General features: G+C 47.9%; 1 protein-coding gene and 2 long non-coding RNA genes across 3 annotated transcripts in view; 1 reads left to right on the top strand and 2 right to left on the bottom strand.

The window, feature by feature from the left end:
• FBXW4 (F-box and WD repeat domain containing 4) overlaps positions 1 to 475 on the bottom strand; it is a 56,815-nt gene extending 56,340 nt beyond the window's left edge. Inside the window, exon 1 of the mRNA XM_027459840.3 lies at positions 107 to 475. Within this exon, the coding sequence (XP_027315641.2) occupies positions 107 to 372 (266 nt within the window). The 5' untranslated portion in view covers positions 373 to 475. The remainder of the gene's footprint in view (positions 1 to 106) is intronic.
• LOC140002744 (uncharacterized) lies at positions 101 to 1,975 on the top strand. Its single transcript, XR_011810088.1, has 2 exons — positions 101 to 240; positions 1,156 to 1,975. It is a non-coding gene; the product is annotated as an uncharacterized lncRNA (long non-coding RNA).
• A 133-nt stretch (positions 1,976 to 2,108) lies between these two features.
• LOC110353379 (uncharacterized) lies at positions 2,109 to 19,829 on the bottom strand. Its single transcript, XR_005266595.2, has 4 exons — positions 19,653 to 19,829; positions 19,099 to 19,222; positions 9,037 to 9,254; positions 2,109 to 2,502 (listed from the first exon to the last, which is right to left on the bottom strand). It is a non-coding gene; the product is annotated as an uncharacterized lncRNA (long non-coding RNA).
• Between the last annotated feature and the right edge of the window lie 885 nt (positions 19,830 to 20,714).

Raw genomic sequence — 20,714 nt, 5'->3', positions numbered from 1 at the left:
AGCGCAGAGCGCCCCTTAGCAACCGGCTAGGCCGCAGCATCCCCGGCCTTTCCCAGCCACCGCCGCCGCCTCCCCCTCGCCCTTCGGCCGCAGAGGCCTCGCTTACAGGTCGGTGCCGAGCTGGGTGAAGCCGGAGTTGAGGCAGCCGCGGGCTATGCGCCTCCAGAGGAGATCGCGGCTGCTGAGGAAGCGCAGGCGGCGGCAGACCTGGCCCAGGCGGCCCAAGGCCTGCACGTCCAGGTAGGAGCAGATGAGGAGCAGCAGCTCCTCGGGTAAGGCCCAGAGCGGGGAAAGGGGAGGGGAGGAGGGGGGGGAGGCGGCCCGGGATCCCCCCTCCGCCTGGGGGGATCGGGGGCTGCCCTTCCTCCCCATGGAGCAGCAGCTCCTGCCCCTCCTCCCCGGGAGCCGGAGCTGCTGCTGCCCGGGGGAGGCCAAGCCATGGACGGGGGCAGCCGCTCCCCAGTCACATGGGGCAGGAGCCGCTGCCTGTCACTGCCCCCCTCCGGGGGAGGAGGCGGTGGCGGCCGGGGTGGGGGGGGACACGGGGACACGCCGAGCCCACCCTCGGCAGCGAGTTAGTTCCTTAACGGGGGCCACTGGGACTCCCCCGTGGACCGTCCACCACCAAACTGCCCCCCCCCCCCCGGGGTTGGTGTTCGTCGTAGATGGTGTTAATAACGGCACCTTGTCTGCGTGTTCGCTAATAACGTGAATAATTAATGGTGGGAACGGTGATCCCAGGTAAGCAGAGCATCTGCTCCGCCACCTGGAGCAGCCCTGGCTGGGCTAGCAGCCCGGCGAAGGAAGGTGAACAGCAAGGTGATTGCTGCTCGTTAATTATCCTCCAGCAGGGTCAGGAGTTCCTGTCACCCACGAGATGACAGCAGGGGTCATCTGGTGTTGCACTGCTGGTCTCAACTGCCAGATTCCCGGGCCACTTAAAAGGAAGGGCCTTCCCCATGTGAGAAGGGGCCTTGCTGCAGAGAATTTAAGGCTGGCTTTTTGCTCAGACCCTGCAGTGCCATCCATTCCCCCTCCACAGAGCAGGGGCTTAAAAAGTGCTCACACTTCACACGTGTATGTACATACATATATGCACACCACCACCAAAAAAAAAAAAGTTCTTAATAACTGAGTCATTATTGCCATCCACAGGAGCCTGGAGTACTGACAACACAGAAGGATCCTGGTCCAAAATGGCAAAGTAGCCTTCCACAAACAGTGGAGCAGGAAAATCTGATTACAGTGTTGTGCTATTCTTTCTTGCAGTATTTTCCACTCTATGGAAGCTTGAAATGCTTGGGGAAACTTCTGCCTCAGAATTAAAAAATAGATAAGTTATGAAAAGTAAATCATCCACCTAGAATGCTTTGTACAGGTATCGCTTACCCTCCACAGACTACATCTCCTTTTGCATAGTGGAGTAGGAAAATAAATTTCAGCATATAATGAGGTTACCATAGCAGACAGGCCTTTTAGACAGTTATTGCATCTACTTCCAGAAGGTCGTCTTGTCTACGTAATCTCAAGCATTCAAATATTAAGATGACTAAATCAGCAACTCTGGAGGCCTCGTATTTGAGTGGTTCAACACTGCCAGCTGAGGAACTGTCTTGTCCATTTAGACTGAGTTTCAATGCAAGGAGATTCCAGAAGACCAGAAGAAGGCAAATGCTTTATCAGCATTTATTACGAGTGAATCAGCCCAATTAATTACAAACTTCCCAGCCTAATATAAACCTCAGGTAAGATAACAGCACATCTTTCAGCACAGGATTTCAGTAGCCAACTGAAAGGGAGGTAACGTAACAAATGTTGCTTAACAAAAGATTATGGAAAGTTGGTGTGAATGCACTTTTATAACAAACTAATTCAATATCTTTTAGATGACATAAGCTTAAACATGTATTTATAATTAGCTCTTTTGTAATAAACTTTGGCAATGTCTGATACATTAAATTTATTAAAAGCTGAATGACTTCTCTGTCTTAAATTGTTATTGTAAAGAGAGATTTATTATCAAGTTGATCTTTCTCCAGTGGGATTTCAGAGAAAGCTTATGGACCCTACATTATTTGATATTCGTGACCTGGAAAAAAATAATCCTGAAATCACTATTAGCAAAGTTTTGTAGGAGGCACAAAGCCTCAGGGAAGAGCCAAAGGATGCTTATGGCTGCACAACCTTATGTTAAGTTTAGGCATAATCAAATTATATGTATTTCAATCAAGCCAAATGTGAAGTTTCACATCTAGGAACAAAGAATGTAGGTCACACTGAAAGGATGTAACTCTATCCTGCAAAGCTGCAATTCCGTAAAGACTTCATTAAGATGAATAATCAGCTGAACGTGAGCTCCTTCTGCAGTGCTGTGACCAAAGGGCTGGTGCTGCCCTGGGAAACAAACAAGCCAGGAGGTTCTTTTACCTCTGGTTTTGACTCTGTTGTGACGGCTTTGGAAATAATTTGTCCAGCCAACATTTCAAGAAGGATGTTGAAAAACTAGAGGGGTTTCAAAGAAGAGTAGTAAGAATGATTGCTGGACTGTCAAACATGTTTTATAGCGAGACCCAAAGTGCTCAGTCTATTTAGTTTGCTAAAGAGAAGGTTAAGGTGTGAGGTGATCATGCCTTACGAGCACTGAAACAGGAAGACAAATCTGGTAACACCAGGATCTTCAATTTAGCAGACAAAGAGATAAGATCACTTGACAAAAGGTGATGGGAAACAAATTTATAAATAATGCATGTTTTTGAAGAAAATTAACTGTTGAAACAGCTTATCAAGATTTATGGTTGATTCACCATTAGTGGATTTCTTTAAAATAATACCAGATTTTTGTTCCCCTAAGAGAGCTTGATTGGAGCACAACAACTAAAACTTAAATCAGGAATTTATCTAGCAAGCCCTAGCTCAGGAATCACACAAGACAGTGAGAGGGGTCCCTTCTCATCTTAGGCTCTGTCACTTTGCAGAGGCTACATCTGACATGTCTCTGGTAGTTGCATCTCCCCACGCTATGTGACACCCATATTCCTGTCCTCAGCCTGTGCCACTTTGCCAGGGAAACAACGTGGTGCACTCTGGAAGGAGCCTGGCTGCAAAGTCAAATGTGCAGTGTGGCCCTCAGCGATACCAGAACCAAAGCATGGATAAGTGCATCTGCAAAGCAGGGCCTTAGTGCTCTCCAGTTTGTGGCCCAAGGTAAAAACAACTATCAAAGATTTGCCTAAGATGGAATGTTTGTAAGCAGTAATCTCAGAGAGGCTCAAACACAATCTGGACAGGGGTTGTAAATAGTATTATGGAGAAAACAATATATGATATGTTGCTCTCTTAAATGCAACATTGTTTTCTAGTGTGGATAATTGCCTTACAACATTTAAGAATAATTATTTTTTTTGCCCCAATGGATATAATCCATTATTTTCTTTGTTAAGAGGAATGGACCTGCAACTGCATACACTTCTCATGCCTGCTTTCAGCTGCTGTGTGACTGCTGTGGAGCTGGCAGTGCTGTGCATCATGGACTAAGATGCCCAATGGCTCTGGTCTCATCAGTGCTGACCAAAGTGCATAGGTAGGTGTCTGCAGGAACAAGAACCAAGGAAGGTTTTGAACTGTTACTAAAACTACACGTATCATGATTTTTGCTACACTGTTGGAACTCTAATAAAGAAAGAAGTCAATGCAGGTTCCCAGTGCAGTATAATAAAGTCAATAATGCAGCCTTCACATATCATACAGTCAAAGATCCCAGTCCTTTCATGACCCATGACCACTCTGAACCTCTAGAAAATGGGGCAATGTTCTGTGCTGAAGTAGCAGACCATTCCAGCTTGCAAGATTTGTAAGCTAAAAACGGGAGCTGACACCTGTAAAGGCTGCGCTTTAACAGTGCAAGTCAATGAAACTCAGCTTGGAAGAAATACCTTTTCAATGCCTGCCTTTTTTTCTTTCTTTCTCCTGTCTTCAAGGGGTTTTATTCTTCTTTGCAGTGCCCTCAAATACACCTTTCCAGCTAAAGACACAATCATGTGGACAGCTCTTTGTTTTGTTTTTCCTTCCAACGAATGCTTTTGTGTATTTCTGAAACTTAAGACACCTCCTCTGCTACTACAGTACTTATCTGTAACACCATCGCTTTGAGGGATTAAAGCAGGTTACTTGTTACACACTTAGATCAAGAGTTAGCTGAGTAGAAAGTCTATCCCGTTAGGGTTGGCGGAATCTGTTTTTGATCTTGAGTTGTTTTGATTTTCTCTGAGAGCAAGTAACATGTTATTTTAACTTCTGAATAAGGTGTGCTACCTGACTGTGTCTCTTCTGTTTGGCAGAAAGGATTAGAAACCTCCACGGAACTTGCACTCTATTAAAGCAGAGTGCTCACCATTGAGAACCAAGGAGCTGAATTGTTTTCAGATTATATGTGTGTGTGTGTCTTTCCCACATCAAAGACTTTGATGGAAGCTGTTCACGCTATTGTCAGGAATGCAGGGATTGGCACAAAGGTGATTAGCAAAATTGCTTTTCTGCAGTAGAAGCACAAAAATTATCAAAGGATTAAAGAGGATAAAATTAAAGGTTATACTGAATTTGGGGGTGAATTTTCTCCTTTTACCCCAGTTTATGCATATTGATTTGGTTTTACCTATAAAGGGATTGCCAGAAGAAATTAGAATTAGAAGCTGTTTGGTATGAATTCTGTTAAAAGGCAAGGGAAAATCTTCCCTTAAAAATAATCCCAACAGACCCTATTCTGTATAGTTCCAAACCACTTCTACAAGGAGCTTTTAATGAGAACTAAGGGCACCCAGCCAGGGGCCAGCCCTACAAGGTTCTCAGCAGCCACAGGATCAGGACCTTTATCCATAAACTATGCTGAAAATTATGAAAACAAACAATTCCATAAATCAGTTTGTCATCAGTGATGCTGTTTGTTTACTTTTCTCACTACACTCTGCTGACAAAGATACTAAACGGAGGGGGTCGCTCTCATTATCCACTTGCTAAGTGCATGCAATGCTTTTTGCATTTTCATCAACAGCTGAGCTGCTTGAATGGTTTGAAAAACAGCGATAAAAATGGATTGACAAATATTCTAATGTATCAAAACTAACAGCTGAGCCTTCCAGAAGCTCTCTTGCTTGGCAAAACTGCAAAGCAATAGTAAAATAATAATCATAAAAAAAAGGTATAACCTCCCATAGCCAGCAGAATTGTCTCATCTTTCTGGTTTAGACTCTGTTTGTTGTTCATTTTATTTTGAATAGTCTTCTATTACAATCCTCTAAATACCAGCCCTATACCTATTTCGTGTCTTTGCATTTTGAGTTTGGTTTGTTTGTTTTGCTAGTCTGCTATTTTCTGGAAGTCACCCAGATTATTTTATTTGTTTTTAACCTCATTTATCAAAGTATTATCTAAAGCATCTGTTCAGAAAATGTTCATTTTAACTGTTTTCCCAACAATGACCTTCTTCCTACCCCCCAGGCCACATCAAGTTGTCACTCACCAGACAGCTGTGGAATTTGGAATCATTCCTTTTAAATGCTTTACAATTCCAAATGGTAGATTTCTAATGGCACAATATGATTGCCACAAAGATCTTTAAATTTCCCAATCCTCCAGGCTTCAAAGGCTGGACCGTCCTTGATCTCCTGAAGGAATGCTTTTGAATCTTGTGCTTTTATAGGGGCTACCTATGAAGATATTTTAGGGGCTTTTTTTCTTTCATACTTAGAGCCTGAGGAACTAAACATTCAAATTCCCACTGGCTTCTTTGAGAGTAAGATCAAGACTTACACAGTTGTTTCTAGTGTTTTTCAGCTCTATTTTCATTAATTCCACAGGTTGTTCCAAAAATTTTTGGAGTGTTTAGAGAATCATGTAAGAGTATCCTTGGTGTAGCGGTGGCTGTGGTACTGTTTTAACCCATATCTGCCTTCCACCTACTTCATCCAGTCCCTAGCTCGTCCACGAGCAAGTCTGATGGTGTCCTAACTCAGCGTGCCCACGGGCACAGAGGGCTCCCTTGCTCTTGGAGGATGCTCTGCTGTCATATTTGAAGCTTCACTTAGGACATAATAATAAGGAAAATGAGCAAACCTCATCCTACAGGCAGCTTTGGGTCTGCCTTGACTGGACAATTAAGACAGAGCTTAATTGCCTGCAGCAGTTACAAATTTGCAGAATTACTACAGTTCTAGGCTTCCTTCATCTCTTTCCCCCTAGAGACACAGGCAACATATCACTGGCAGTGCTTTCTTGCACAGTAGAATTTCCTCATTAAGGAGGCTGCCATTTTTTTATTTCTCACTGGTTAATTCAGTTTACTCTCATCACTAAATCACAGAGTTCAGCAACTTGAAGTTAAGTGTTTTATAGTGTAGCAAAAGGAACCCAGCTGGTGCTAGAAACCTCCCTTTATTTCTTCGTTCAGCTCATGCCAAGCCACGAGGCGTATTCTACCCTATATTTTCTACCCTATATTCTCTTATTAACGAAGCACACACGTATATACACGTATAAAACAAAACAGAGGGTAAGTTATCACCCTGTCTTTACACTGTATGGTCTGGTCCTGCTAAGGAGCACCATGTCCGTGCAAGGGCCTTTCTAGAACAGTCATCTGTAGGTTTGGGGTCCTTGGCTAAAAACCCCACGGGGAAAGCGCTGTGCTTTCTACACTGCTCCAGCATCCCCCAGGACGTGACCTCAGACTCCCAGGTATTATTGTAAGTAGCAACCAACGCTTGGTCACTGCTGTAAGTGTATGTTTAGATATCCCATATTGCACGTGATTTCAAAATAGGCCTCAGCCTAACCTCGGGTTTTGTGACAACAACAAACTGCAGCAGCAACTAATTACTAACCCAGTTTATGGGTCAGGGAACAAGCCTTAGATCCTCATTTACACAGGTTTCTTATGATCATGTAAGCCCTACCTCGCCACGACTATTTTTGTTTGTTTATTTAGATCAGTTTAAAAAAAAAAGAAAATCCCACATCCCAAAATAGAGAATGTTTTCCTTTGGAACTGGGAGAAAACACACTTGATGGCTTTAACATCTGCTGGACAATGCATGGATGGTGGTAGGCACCTCACACAGTTTCGTGACAAACACATGTGCGTACAGCGTGTCAGATTATAAATCCAAGAATAAAGAGTCATTAAAACCTCCCTTCTACAGCCCACCTGCCATGAAAGTAGGCCTTTCACTCTATTTAAACCGAAAACGAGTATTGGGAAGGAAAATGCCGACATTCCAGGGATTCAAGTCAAAATCTCTCCCTCCGATAAAGGAGGTCTGTCAATTGAACGTAAATTGATTCATTGTCCGTCTCCCATCAGGGCCCATAAGCCACCCCATGCACATATGCTTCTATTCTTGCTAGAAACCGAGACCTCACAGTCCTAAAACCACTGCAGCAACAATTGCATTTGTCATTGGCTTGATCTGAAACTCTGCATAATTCCCAAATACTTCACTTTTGCAGCGTGTTAGTGCCTGGTACAATTTTGGGGTGAAGATTCCAGCGGGATTAGCTTGCCACCCAGCAGAGCAAGAGTTCCTGCAGCTGCACCATTGGTGCAAATCTGTCTGCTCTTGGAATGGAGGAAAGGAGAAAGAGACATCTGCACTCTGGATCAGCTCTACTAGAACCACCTGAGTACCACGAGTGACAGATTTGGTCCTGTTCCTTCTCTTTTCCTCCGGGTATGCAATGGATTTATCATTGCTGTTGTGTCTGAATTGTTAGGAGCATTATGCCGAAACCCAACTCGAACGACAAACCAGCCAGGCTCTGCAAGGTGCCTGTGCCTCTGCAGAGGAGAAGGGGCTTCTGACTTTCAGTAGTCACTCTTGAAGCCGAATTGACTACGATGTGATGACTGATAAATCATAATGCCTCTCAGAGCTGACCCTAGAGCTGTGCCTCTTCACCTTTTTGGGCACCATGAGACTTATAACTGCGTTAGTACAGACAATAGTTTTTTGAAAAGGGGTAAAGCCCACAGCACTCCAGCAGTTTTTCCTGTCGCATCCCTCTCTTTCCATGCACACGAACACACAAATGGGCTTTCTCAGCATGAAGCTCTGTAGAAGGAGCCAGTGGAGCCACCTACCCCCGTGTGCTCATTTTCCATCACCCGTTGCCCTGACGTGCCAGGCCCGCTGGCTCAGCGGGTGCCCTACCAGGTGTTGGGCCGTGCAGGTGTGTGCAGAGGCACAGCAAGCGCAAGCACAGACAAAGATTCAAATACCAGGGCTTTTCAGCCTGAACCTGACACTGCCACTTTAAAGCCAGCGACGCTGACATCAAAGTTTTCCACTCCCCAGAAGGAATGGACTATTTTGCGCCCTTCCAAATGATGTCTCTCATCTCTCTGCCTTTCCTGCAGCCTTGTCTCTCTCTCACACACGCTTTTTCTAATACCATCCCTCCCTCTCCACTTCAAACCATGGGAAAAACCTAGGAAAAGAAGCTTGCCGACTAAGGGAGCGTTTCGCTGCATTGTGTTTTCCAGCTAGACCTGAACAGACTGAAATCAATTCAGCTCTCGCTCGCTCGCTCCCTCCCTCTCCCATGTCTTTTTTTGTTTCTCTTAGATCGTGCTCCCTGCCTTAAGAAAGCCCAGTTTAGTTGTATCCATCCCCATAGCAATCAAGTGACCGGTGGTTTTTATTGCTTGTAAAAACACAGTATCTTTTTCATGGGAGTCAGGTTCTTCTTTGGTTTGCAATGCCCAGTGAGCAGTGGCAACAGCCTGCAGAATCTTTGATCAATTCTCACATATCCATTTGAAGTATCTTTAGTGGACCCGTCAGAAGAAAGGGGCTCGGTAATTAGTATTTTAATATAGTATATCGGCCTCTCATCGTATTACTGGCACGGGGCCTGGTTTAACAGAAGTGCACAGAAATACCTGTATCTGATCTAAATCACTACGTGCTCTAAAACATATACATTATTAAAGCTGAAGTCCAGCTGTTGCTATATTAATATCCTCTGATTTTTATTTGCTCCTACCTTTTGGAAGGTTTCGGTTTTCATTCTGAAATTTTCCAGGCTTGCTCCCAATACCGAGGTTATAACTGCAGGATGAGAACCAGAGGAGAATGCGAGAAGGTTCACTGGAAATTTGAACAGGCGAGATTCAGCACAGCAGAGCCAGAAGGGCCAAAGAAGGCAGAAGCGATGTGGAAACAAGCGGGGTGACTGTGTCACTTCAGTCTTGACCATACCACCTGTAGACAAAGGGACAGAATTAAAGGTGTGTGTGCAACCCGGCTTTTATGCCTCCCAATCTTTGGAATATTTTTGCAGTTAGTGTTCCCTTAACATAATTTTTTCCTTCCCCTGAGTTGCCCAAATTTTCAGGGCCAGTTGTGAGGTTGCTGTAAACAACACTGGTTCCCTGCATGTAGCAGAATTACGCAGCTTTGCATCAGAACAGATTGACCAAAGGCAACATAAAAGTTACCCATTTGACCTATCCAGAACTTCCATAATGAAGAAAACCCAGCAACCAAGACCAACCACAAAGCAGAAATGTCCAGGGAAAGCCAAATAACACCGCTGCAAAACAGTTTAAGCAACACAAATGAAGGTGTTGCAAAGTTGCAGGTTATCACCACCAGCAGCAGAGCCCCAAAGGGGATTTTATAACTTACCCTAGAAAAGAAACCAATGCTTTTGCAGTCAAAATGGACTTGCAAAGTCCAGTCAGTGGATAATGGCATGCCCAGAGCTTCTTCTCACGTAGCCCCAGTTAGCTCCAGTTGGCCACAAAATAACAGGGGAAGAGGTCTCAATATGCTTTACTGATAGACGGATGAAAACCAGCACTGGAGAAACCTTCTCACCACTTGCAAGACACTCACTTTGGGTCACGTCATCCACCACCCAGTCCCAGGGCAGGTTCCTCACTTAAGAAATAGGGTACCTGAAGTTTCCAGTTGGAGCAACCCTAAATACAAGCCATTGTACTAAAACCTGCCTTCCAGGTTGGCAAACTCACTTGTGTCTGTCACTGCCACTGAGTATATGTGGCAGAACTGGTGGGTGCTCAAAACCACTGGAAATGTCATTTTATTTAGTGCTTAAATACCATTTTCAGAGCCTAGCTTCTCACATGCACTGGGACCCACTCTCCTTCTGTATTATTTTGCTGTAATACAAGCTTCAATACTACAATTCCGAACTATTTCACAAACAGCACAGCATGGGCTGGTTTTCCTCAGCACCTCGAGTATACTCGTAGCATCTGGGAACTGCCTCGTAACCTAAACTGCCAGTGATTTGTAACCAGTATCTCCCATGTACCTTTATTTCGGCAGCACCCAGATCATGGCCTAATTATTTTCAGCCAGCTGCACAGCTTCTCAGAGCTACGTTTCAGGAGAAGAGGTGATTAATTATGACCCTAGTTTTGTACAACGCAGGCTTTTAGGTAAAGGAATTGAGCTTGAGCATTCAGATCAGCAACAATTTCTTTTGGCTTCTGCATGTCAGTGTGGTGTGTGTCTATAAATATTCTCTGCATTTAATAAACAGTGTATTGTGTAAACACAGTTTACCAAATACTTTTCCTATAAATGAATATATGCCAAGTAACACGCAGTGTAACATTCTATACAAAATGGCAGAAAAGGATAAAATATTGCACAAACAGGAAATCCTACGTGATAATAAGGATTGGTTTCAGAGCATAAAGCAATGAGCTAGAGTTGATGTTATCTCTACTCTGAGATAGCTCCTGATTAGCGTGTTTAATCATTAAATAAATAAATAATAATAATAATAATAATAATAATAATAATAATAATAAAAGAACAGCTTTTGGAAGTTTTTGCTCTGTTCTTTCTTTCTTAATTTGTCTCCTCTCTCTCTCATTTTGAGAAAAACAGCGTCAAAAAATACTTAAACTTTGGTCAAAGCTTCAGTGTATTGACATTGTCAGTGTATTTTCAGGAACAGTTTCTGAAGAGATCGTTTTCTTAGTCACTATGATTTCTTCTGACTATTCTGCCTCGTTATTTTTTGTAATGCAAGATTAGAACATGAACACAAGCTGTTTCCAACACTTGCAGGTGCTGAGACTGCCTGGCATCTCTAGCTGCCTAATTCCAGGACTGCTGAACTTTTCTAGCTTGCAAATAATTGTCGTGATTGTATGCAAATGCCATCTCTTGGGACTCCTGCAATAGATACTGTAGGAATGCAGTTCCCCTGGAAGTAGCCAAGAGGGATCCACTTCCCTGCACATCTTAAAACGCTATTTGGGGTGTAAAACACTCGCCATCAGAACTCTCAATTATGTCCCTGTAAATCCTGAAATCCTGAGAAGAGGGTTGAAAACCGGGTATACACTCCAAGAAACAAACAAACAAAAAACAGCCAAAAAAAAAAAAATCAAAAAAGGAAAGATAAAAAGGGAATTGGGCAGAATAAAGACATTTTCCAGGTCTCATGAACAGATGAACTATAAATGTTCATCCAAGAGATCTGAACTTTGTGCAGACAGCAGACGAACATCATATGAGAAAGGCAGAGGAGACAACTACAGTGAGAAAGCAGAGAGATGGTGTTGAGACACTTTCGGGGGGGGGGGGGGGGGGGGGGGGGGGGATGATTCGTTGGGCCAAGTGACCTTTTCCCATCCAGCAATTTCTTCTGTCCCAGTGCAGAATGACAATGGGAGCCCAATGGCAGCGCAATCTGACATCCACGCCCGTACCCAAACAGATTCAGCCCGGCCGCGCTGCGCTGCCGCAGCCATGGGATGCTGTGAAACAAGCCAGACCCAAGTTTCCAACTTGCCCTCTTTTCTGTTGTTGTTGTTATTGCTGTTTGTTTCCATTCACCCCCTTTTATTCTCCATTTTTTTCCTGTCTTGACTCTGATGGGGGCTCTTTTTGTGCAAAACAAGCCCTTCTGATCTCTTTGAAAGGCCAGCTCATGTCATTCTTCCAGATCATCATTGTATGACATGTTTTTATATCAGGCTGACAAAGGAGCTATTTGATCAGGGGGTATGGTGTGTGATTGTAAGAAATTCAGCTAGCCGGTGGCAGCCATTGTTCCCCAAAGCGGCTCCCTGACCCCATTCTATTCAAGGAAAAACTCCCTTGGAGTGGCCTCTATTCATTGAGTAACACCAGTCCGCAGTCTCACTCCAGGAGTATGCTCAATTCAGAGGTGTGTCACCGATATTGCCCATCAACCAGCCTTTAACTCTTTCATCAGCATTAGGTTTCCAACACGACAGCTGTTATCATAGGATGAGCTGGGCCGGGGGGGTTGTTATGCATTCCAGCTCGCTGAAGCTCTCCTTATCTCGGAGAAATTTAACCTTCTTTCCAAAAGTTGCATTGGAAAATGTCCGTCTGCTGCTTCCTGCAGTGAAGCCTGAGTCGTCTGCCTTCCCATCCCCGTGCCCTGAAACATCCCAGTTTGTTGTCCGTCTTCTAAAACAAGTGTCTCGGCTTGGTCAAGCTCGCTCAAGGCTTTGCATTGATTTAAATTATTTTGGGATTTGAGCAAAAATGATCTGCCACTCTCCCATGTTCCAGCTGCATCACTTCTCTTCTCCTCGATAATCTCAAACCCGTGGTGCACCCACGGCACCAGTGCTGCTACTTGCTGTGGGACAGAGCCTTCTGTGCCCCCAGGTGATGTTCCATCTCCCATCATCAGCAGAGAAAACTTACAGGCTTCCCACAAGCTCCGAGAGGACTGTGCACTGAAACTGCTCCTGTCCCTTAAATGGATACCTCCCAGCACTAACACAGAGCCTCAAAATCTCAGGGAAATTTGTTCAAATGCTCCCCTTGGGTTCAAAAAGCCATGGATCAGAGCCACTGCCTTGTGCCTAACTCTGGTTATTTGAGCATTGCCTTGCAGCCTACGGATTTGGCATGACAGTGATGAATGGTTTTGCATACTGCTGGGGGAAATGTCTAGGTGACAGGATTGACATTGGCCAGCCCGGTACAAATTCAGACACACAGGTCTCTGTCTGCACCTTGAGGGAAGTCTCTGAAGCAAACTAAGCTCAGCACACCCAGCTTAGCGTGGCTCTGCTGCGCCTTTCCGTGCAAAACTTTTTCCCCATGCAGCAAGCAAGTCCTCTGACTCTCTTGCAAGCCATCTCCCATGGTTGCAACATCCTAGAGAGCAGAGTTACTTGCAGGGCCTCCTGGTGAGCCTTTAGCTCGTTTCCCTGGTTGGAAACACAGCCCTGGTTTGAGCATCACCGCTCCATCTCCTGCATCCTTCCTCCGCCAGCGCGCATCCTGCCCGGCGTTTGGTACCACCTTGATAGCGGCTATCTCCGGGATCGGGATTTGTTAATAAACTCGGGCTCCCTCTGCTGGGACAGAGCATAAAATACTGGGGGGGGCTGCCTGCATCACCAGCCTACTTCACTGCTGGAACTCTTTATTTTTGCTGTGCTGTTTCAGTAGCTGTCACGGCGAGCCCTGCGTTTTTCTCCACTGGGTGATAACGATGAAATGATCTGCACTGCAGCATCCTTCACTGCACGCCCCAAAACCTTTCGGAAGCTTGCATTAAACTTCCAGTGACCTGTGAGTTTGGCATCACCTCTGTTTTACGCGTGAACTTTTTGCATGAACCTCAAGCGTGCGCAAAAGTCCCAGTAAATTGGGGAAATCCTCTCCTACCCTCACCCAGCAGCAAAACCCAGCTGAGTGCATGGAAAAACGGCTTCCAGGGTGGCTGAGCACAGTCGGCACCGCAAAGACCTGCATTAACTGGGCTGTCAGGATAAACCAAGCAAAGAGAAATGTAGATAAATGTCAGGGAAAAGGCCCAGGAAAGACTGCAACCTGCTAGGAACGAGATGCACAGCCCGTCTTTTGGTAGACCCCACAAAGCTGCAGAGAAGACACTTCAGGGAAACATTCCCAGAGAGCCTAGGACTCTTCCCATCTGCTGCCTGTGAATTCAGCATGCTGCATTATCTCTGTGACCTTTAATCCACCCCTAGTTACTGTGCAGAATGTTACTGCATCAACGTTTTTTCCAACAAAAAAGTGCAGTGCGGATCAAATTAAATGCATTTCCTCAGCAAAGCTGCTGCCTTCGCCGGCCGCTTCTGCCTTCCCTGCCCCGAGATCGCTGCTGAGGTTAAGCAGGCTGAGCTGGGTGTCGGACCTTCCCTGAAACTGGAGCATTTCCTTAGCAGCTCAAAGCAGGCCGAATAACTCAAGGAGACCTGTTGCCATCCATGACAGCACCAACAGCTCTCGCCAGCAATTTGGGCACTCAGATTGCAGCCAAGACTACGGCACTGCCCTGCAGCATCCTGACATTCCCCCTGCTGCCTCCAATCTTAAAAATATATATATATGGGCTGTTGGCAGACGTGCTAATTCACTGTATTGATGGGGAAAGATTTGCTTCCATAAAAAAACGTATCTCTAAAAAAAATACAGCAGCTAAGAGCTTCAGTGTTTCCCCCTCTGTAGCAACCAGCTGTCCCCTCCAGTTCTTGTCCTTTAGCTCACACCACCAGGAGAGCCTCCCACACCACAGGTAGCAAATACAAAAGAAAAGCCACGTCCTCACCACCCGTAAGGTGTCCCAAGTCACAGTGCCGAGGGCTTGTCCAAAATCCTAGCTCACGGAGCTTCATGGTTAGAGACAAAAATAGCTGTAATTTTTTTCTCCCTGTTGGGAAGTTTCTCATCCTCACTGAGGCCAAGGCAAGCTGGCTTCCTCAGGGAGCCCCAGATGAAGTCTGGTGACTGGAGTTACTGGGACCATGATGGCCTGGGGGTTGCTCCATCCCACCACTCCAGCTGGTGGCACGTCCCATGGGGACACCTCCATGCCACATCTTACCAATAACGGTGCTCTGGTGCTCAGCCTGGTTCTGGGAACATCACATCTCCTCCTTGCGATGCCCTGGTGCTGGACAGGCAGCTCTGCAGTGGAGACAGCCATCAAGCACAAGTAATCCCCCCGCGCCGGTGTCAAGTGCAGAGTGAAACCCGGCGAGGGGAGGTGGTGAAACCCTCAGCTCCTCGCAGCGATCGCTCTGAGAGGCAGTGAAGTGCGGGCACTTCTCCGAGCCCCCTGTGTATCAGCAACCACTGCCCTCCCCTCCTGCTCCTCCAGTCGCTGGGTCTGGGGATGCCCCTTCACCACCCAGCAGCGAGCAGCAGGAAAATGGTTTTCCTACCATTAATAGTGGTGGGATGCAGGTCAGTGCACCAGGTTCTGCACATATTGCAACAAGTCATAGCCGTGTCCTTTTGGATTTGGGGTTTCCACAGCACTGTCCTTTCCTCTCCCTGGTCAGACCCTCTCCATCCTTTGGTTGCTCCCAGGCAAGTGCTCCAGGACAGCACCTGCAGATGGCAAACCGCTCTCCAAGCGCAGACTCTGCCAAAACCTGTGGCTGTATGAAAGCCTCTGCGCTCGCTGTGATGACCGGGCATAGAAAAATTGCAAATACAGGCACTGAAGATAATTAGGTTGCACAAACCTCTTCTCTCAGAGCGAGTCTACTGAAGTCAGGGGAATGACTGCAGATTTACTCTGTCACAACGGAGAGCAAAAATAACTCTGACTTCACCAGCTGAACGTTTCAATGACCAGAGACGGAGCCCTCCTGGGCAACTGTGATGGTCAGGATTTCAGGATTCATTATGAAAGTAACGCTGCCTTTGCTTTGGAGATGTGCTGTAGCCTTTGCAGCAGGAAATGAGGGATGGGAGACCGTAACCATGCTTTAGCTGTGCCTCCCGTGGGCATCATCCGTACCTCTGCTCTTCAAAACTGGCAGAGGCACAGCGGGCCTGACTGAACGAGGGTCAGAGCTCCACAGTCAGCCTCGAGCTGTCTGGAAGTCCCTGCAGGAAATTTTGGGAAAACATCAGCCCCGGGTGAGGGTGATCACACCGGTGGGTGGCCACCGCATCGCTCGTCCTCCCAAGGCGCTGGACACAAGCAAGGCAATGATGGGCTCCCCTGCCAGGTGCTGCGGCCAAAACACTTGGCTCCACTTCACAAGAGACGTTGACAGATGGGAATCAGCTTTAAAAAATAGCTCCCAGAGGTGAGAGAGGCTTGGAAAACCTGCTTTCAGTGCCTGCAGAAGCTTGGTCAAGTTGGATGGCATGGTAAAGAAGAAAAGAGCGCAAGATCAAGTGCCAGGAGCTGAAGTTGGGCAATTTCAAGTCAGAAACACCAGATAATATTGAAATACGGAATCCTTGCAGGATATCCTTCCTTCCTTACTTGTCTGTAACCGAGGACTACAGCTTTCACTCAGAGGATACTGAGCAGGATCCTCTCATCAGGGTATTGCAGGGGACTGGACCAGGCAGTCAGGGTAATCCCCACGAATTTAAAATCTGCTCCTGTATGAAGACAGGGTTCTTCCACTAGGGATGTGGGACAAAGTCCAACCTTCACTCAGAGCTGGGGAATTGGACCTGAGGTTTAGCAAAAGATCAGTTCTGTGGTTTTTTACTTCATTTATAGCTCAGATTATTGCATATAGACATTGCTTCCCCCTCTGGACCACTTCCATACCTTTTCTTGGCCTCTCGCAGACTGATTCAGCTGATTCCCAGCTCTGCCAGGAGTCCTTTCAGACCTTAATCCTTCTGTGCTCTGACTCCCTCCACTCCTTCTCTGAAATGGGGCTGTGCCACTTGCTCCCAGCCCCAGCTGCGAGCTCCTTGGTGCTCACCCCTGCCTCCGTGCAGGGCCCAGAAGAGCATCAGCTGCTGTGGCACAAGCTATGATGTGGAACGAGGACACAGGACTTCAGTGAAATAGCCCTGGAAAGGTTGTGTTACTTCTCCTGCTGGATTCTCTGCTGAGAGTTTGGCTCGGTCGTGCTGGCTGCTGAAAGCAGAGCCAGCCTGATGATGATGGAGCATTTTCAGCGTCTAAAAAAAGCCCCCAACAAAACCAACGCCTGCTGTTTATAACTGACTTTCTCTGGTTTACAGAAAAAGCCCGAGCGGACGGAGCTCCCCCAGCTCCAGCAGGTGACAAGCTCCCATCCTCATCTCCTGGAGGGATGCACTTAGCAGCAGCTGCAGAGGGAGCAGGACGGGCAGAAGATGCACCGGCCAGGATTGCCACATTCAACCTAAATAGCTAAATACACGTGCTGCAAATCCATCTGCTCACAGAACAGGGAGTGGGAAAGCTGGGCTCTCAGCTCTCCTGCTTACCCAAACTTCTCTTTTTTGCCCTTTGTGAGAATCAGGAGCTCCTTGTCCTGCTGGAAGCCACTGGGACCCAGCTTCAAAACCAGAGCTCTGGTTGCTGTGCCATGGCCCTGGCAGCACCACAGCCCCCTGAATACCCTCAAACACTCAAGAACTGAGGTTTTGAATGCCAAGCACTTGCTCCGAGCCCTGCACCACTCTGCAGTGTCCGTTTCACAAGGTCAACCTCTGCAGCACGTCCTCTGCGTTTTCAAAGCGCTTCCCAAACAGGTGGCTGCCTCCCTCCTCCCCGTACATGCTGCAGCTTGAATCGGCCACTTTGATCAGGGGGGAAACATCCCCGCAAAGCCCTTGATGTAGCACCAGCAACGTGTTAGAAGCAAACTGCCAGTGCGTGGTGGAGAAACAGGGCCTGAGACAGTGGAGGGAAATGGAAGAAGACCTGACCAGCAATCCTAAGCAAACCGTGCCTGAATCCCAAGCTGTCAGCCCTCCCCAGGGCTCAGAGAGTATTTTATGGCTTTAATAGAGATACTCACATCTGCAGATGTGTCTGCATTGCCCACCAGCAGGCTCAGGCCAGCATCCCAGGCTGCTCTGGAGGCACTCCCAGGCTTGCATATGCTGGTGGGCCCTGCCCTCCCTGTAGGAGCCCCCAGCTGGCTGTGCAGATGGAAAGGGCCCAGGTGATTTGTGGAAACACCTGAACGTCTAAATCAGACAAACTCGTCTTTGCAGATTCACTGGGTGGAAGAGCAGCTGGGGAAGAGACCTGGACACCAAGAGCTCTCCATCCAAGGAGGCGTTGGATGCCCTGATAATCCATGGGGACAAGGGGCTGCCCACCTGAGCATCACGTGCCAGCAGAGCTGGCTCGCCAGTTCATCCCAAAATGCTACGATGACCCCATACGTTAACCAAAATGGGCAGAAAGCCTGGCCACAGCCTTGTCTGTTCCATGGCAAGGGACAGCTCTCGCGTTTGTCCGAGCCAGCTGCGCTCCCAGAGCCTTGGCTTTAATGGTGCTTTGTGAAGCAGGTTGGCTCCTCCGAAATCAATCATTACCAGCAGTTAGCTGTTTGATGGTTAACAGCCTGAACCGAAGCCAAACTGGTTGTTAATTGGGCTAACAACCCATTTCAAGGGGTTGTTCTGCAGGGCCCAGTGCTCCCAGCAATTGACCGGGAGCTGTAACTAGCAGCCGGGCTGCAATTAGCAGAGCCCGGGGAAATTCGCAGGCCATTACCAAAGGGCCGGCTCCCAGCTGGGCAGCTGCTTCTCACGGGTGATGGGGCCTAAGCGTGCAAATCGAGCCAGCACTCGGGGTCCCCTTTCACATCCCACAGCCAAATTTTTCCTACCCGCGTGCAGCCCGGGTGTGCTCATCCCGCGTTTCAGCTGCTGCGGCAGCGTTTTTGGTTGTGGGTTGGGTGGTTTTGGGGCATGGCTACTGAAATTTCTCTCACATTTGCTATGAGCACCCACAGGGACACCATCCCTCATCCCTCAGCATCCCTCAGATCCCCTCCCAGGGCTCTCCTTTGCCACGGCAGCAGCTAAACCAGGGGCCACGCTGAGGTCTGTCTGCTGGCTTGTGGCACCTGTTGTAGCTGACCACACAAAACTCAAGCCCTTGGGGGAAAGGGCTGCTGTTCACTCTGTGAGCAGCTCATAAAAGAAGAGATTCCAGCCACTGGGGTGTTACTCCAATATACAGAATAATCATGGCAAAAGAGGCTGAGTTTTTCCATCTCCTGCTATAAAAGCTCTAAGAAAGGGGAAAAGGGGGAAGCAGGGACACAGGTCAGGCTCCCACAGCCCTCAGCATCCCATTTCCAGCCCACAGCTACTGACAGAAGCAGCTCAGCAATACCTGGGCACAGCTGATGTGGTTCTCCCTGACACAGCCCAGCCACTGGATCAGGACTTTTCAGCCGCAGTTTGCATCTTGGCCATCACATCTGACAGCCCCAGGGGACCTCCTGGAGCTACAGCCCCTGTAGGAGAGATGGTGTAAGATGCATAAACCCCAAGTGCATTCCCTCTACCCCCAGAACATCTAAATTATGTTTCTTTGCAGAGTAGACTGGGCCGTGAGCACTGGCTGTTGTCTCCAACCCAACCACAACAGGACCTCTGGCTGGCATGGTACAGGGCCAGTGGGTGGACGAGCAGTTTTTCTGGAGATCAGCACTGCTTCCACACCAACTCTGCTCCTTCCCATTAAACCAAGTCCAAAATATCCCTCCAACATCTCTCGAGAGCTCCTCTGATGCACCAAGGCCCAGCTGCCACGTGTCACCAGGCACGTAAGTCGTCATACCAAAGGACATGGATTGCTCTTCCTCACTCCAGGAGGAAACAAAATGACAAACACAGTCACAAAACGTCTTCTCCATGCCATGGCATCCTCCCCAAAATGCTTACCCCATTCCTGGAGAGCAGCCTCCTGCCCCAGCCCCAAAGCAGAACAAGGCCGCAGCTCCCTGCCCCAGAGGAGATGACCAGGGGGAAGCTGGGGGCAGCCTGGTTTTTAGGGGTGAGCTCTCACTGCCGGAGGTGTGTGTGGGCAGGGGGCAGAGATGCTGCAAATGGGAAGCGGGGTGGTAACGAGGAGCAGATGCCTAGGTGCTTGGAGCATCCCAGGTGCTACAGAAGTGCTAAATGTGATTATCATGGCCAGGAAACAGGCCGTGAAAACCCGCTGCACTCCACATCCTCTCGCTCTCTGCCTTCTCCAGGACCTGGGGCAGAGCCTCCCCACCAGCCCCAGGCAAAGGGGAGCCAGCCTGGGGGGGGGGTCTTGGCTGTAACTTTCCCGAGGACCCCCGGGATCAGGGGGGCTGTGCAGAAAGGAGAGGAGCACAGAGAGAAAGGCCCAACAGGGGAATTGGGGCTGGGTGTGGTGCAGTCCCAGCAGCACCATGAAATGATATTTCCCTGCACAGGACTCATTTGGTAGCCACCCTGCCCAGGATTCCCCTTCTCATGGGTTCCCAGCTCCCTTGGGAGACCCCTGAGCTCATTTCTGTTCTACCCTGCACCTCCCTCCAAGGATGTCCCCAGGAGGCTTGGGACCACGGCTGGGGCTTGCTGGCACCAAGCAGGGCACGGGGCACTGCTGAGCCCTCTCTGCTGGCAGGATGCAGCCCAGTTTGAGCTGGGGTAGCTGCACTGGAGCAGAAATATGGGATGCCCCACGGAGCCCCCGAGCATCCCCGTTTCTGGCTATAAATCCCCTCCCAAGGAGGGGTCTGGAGAGAGCACGGCCGAGATGATCGGCCGTCCCCCGCCCCCTCCCCGAGAGGAATTGCCCTCAAACAAATGAAATGTGTGTAATTAATGGGCAGGGGGCTGGACAAGTCCGAGATGAAAGCGTTTCCTGGACTTGTCCTTCATTTGCATGGTATCAGAAGCTGTTCAGAAGGTGTGACTTTTCCCACAGGGAGCCCTCAGCTCGGTGGCACAATAAAGCCAGGACTTCTTACC

This window comes from Anas platyrhynchos, chromosome 6 (assembly GCF_047663525.1).
Source record: "Anas platyrhynchos isolate ZD024472 breed Pekin duck chromosome 6, IASCAAS_PekinDuck_T2T, whole genome shotgun sequence".
In the NCBI taxonomy this organism is placed as follows: domain Eukaryota; kingdom Metazoa; phylum Chordata; class Aves; order Anseriformes; family Anatidae; genus Anas; species Anas platyrhynchos.
The sequence above is the reverse complement of the archived record's forward strand: the minus strand, read 5'-3'. Positions and strand labels throughout refer to the sequence as shown.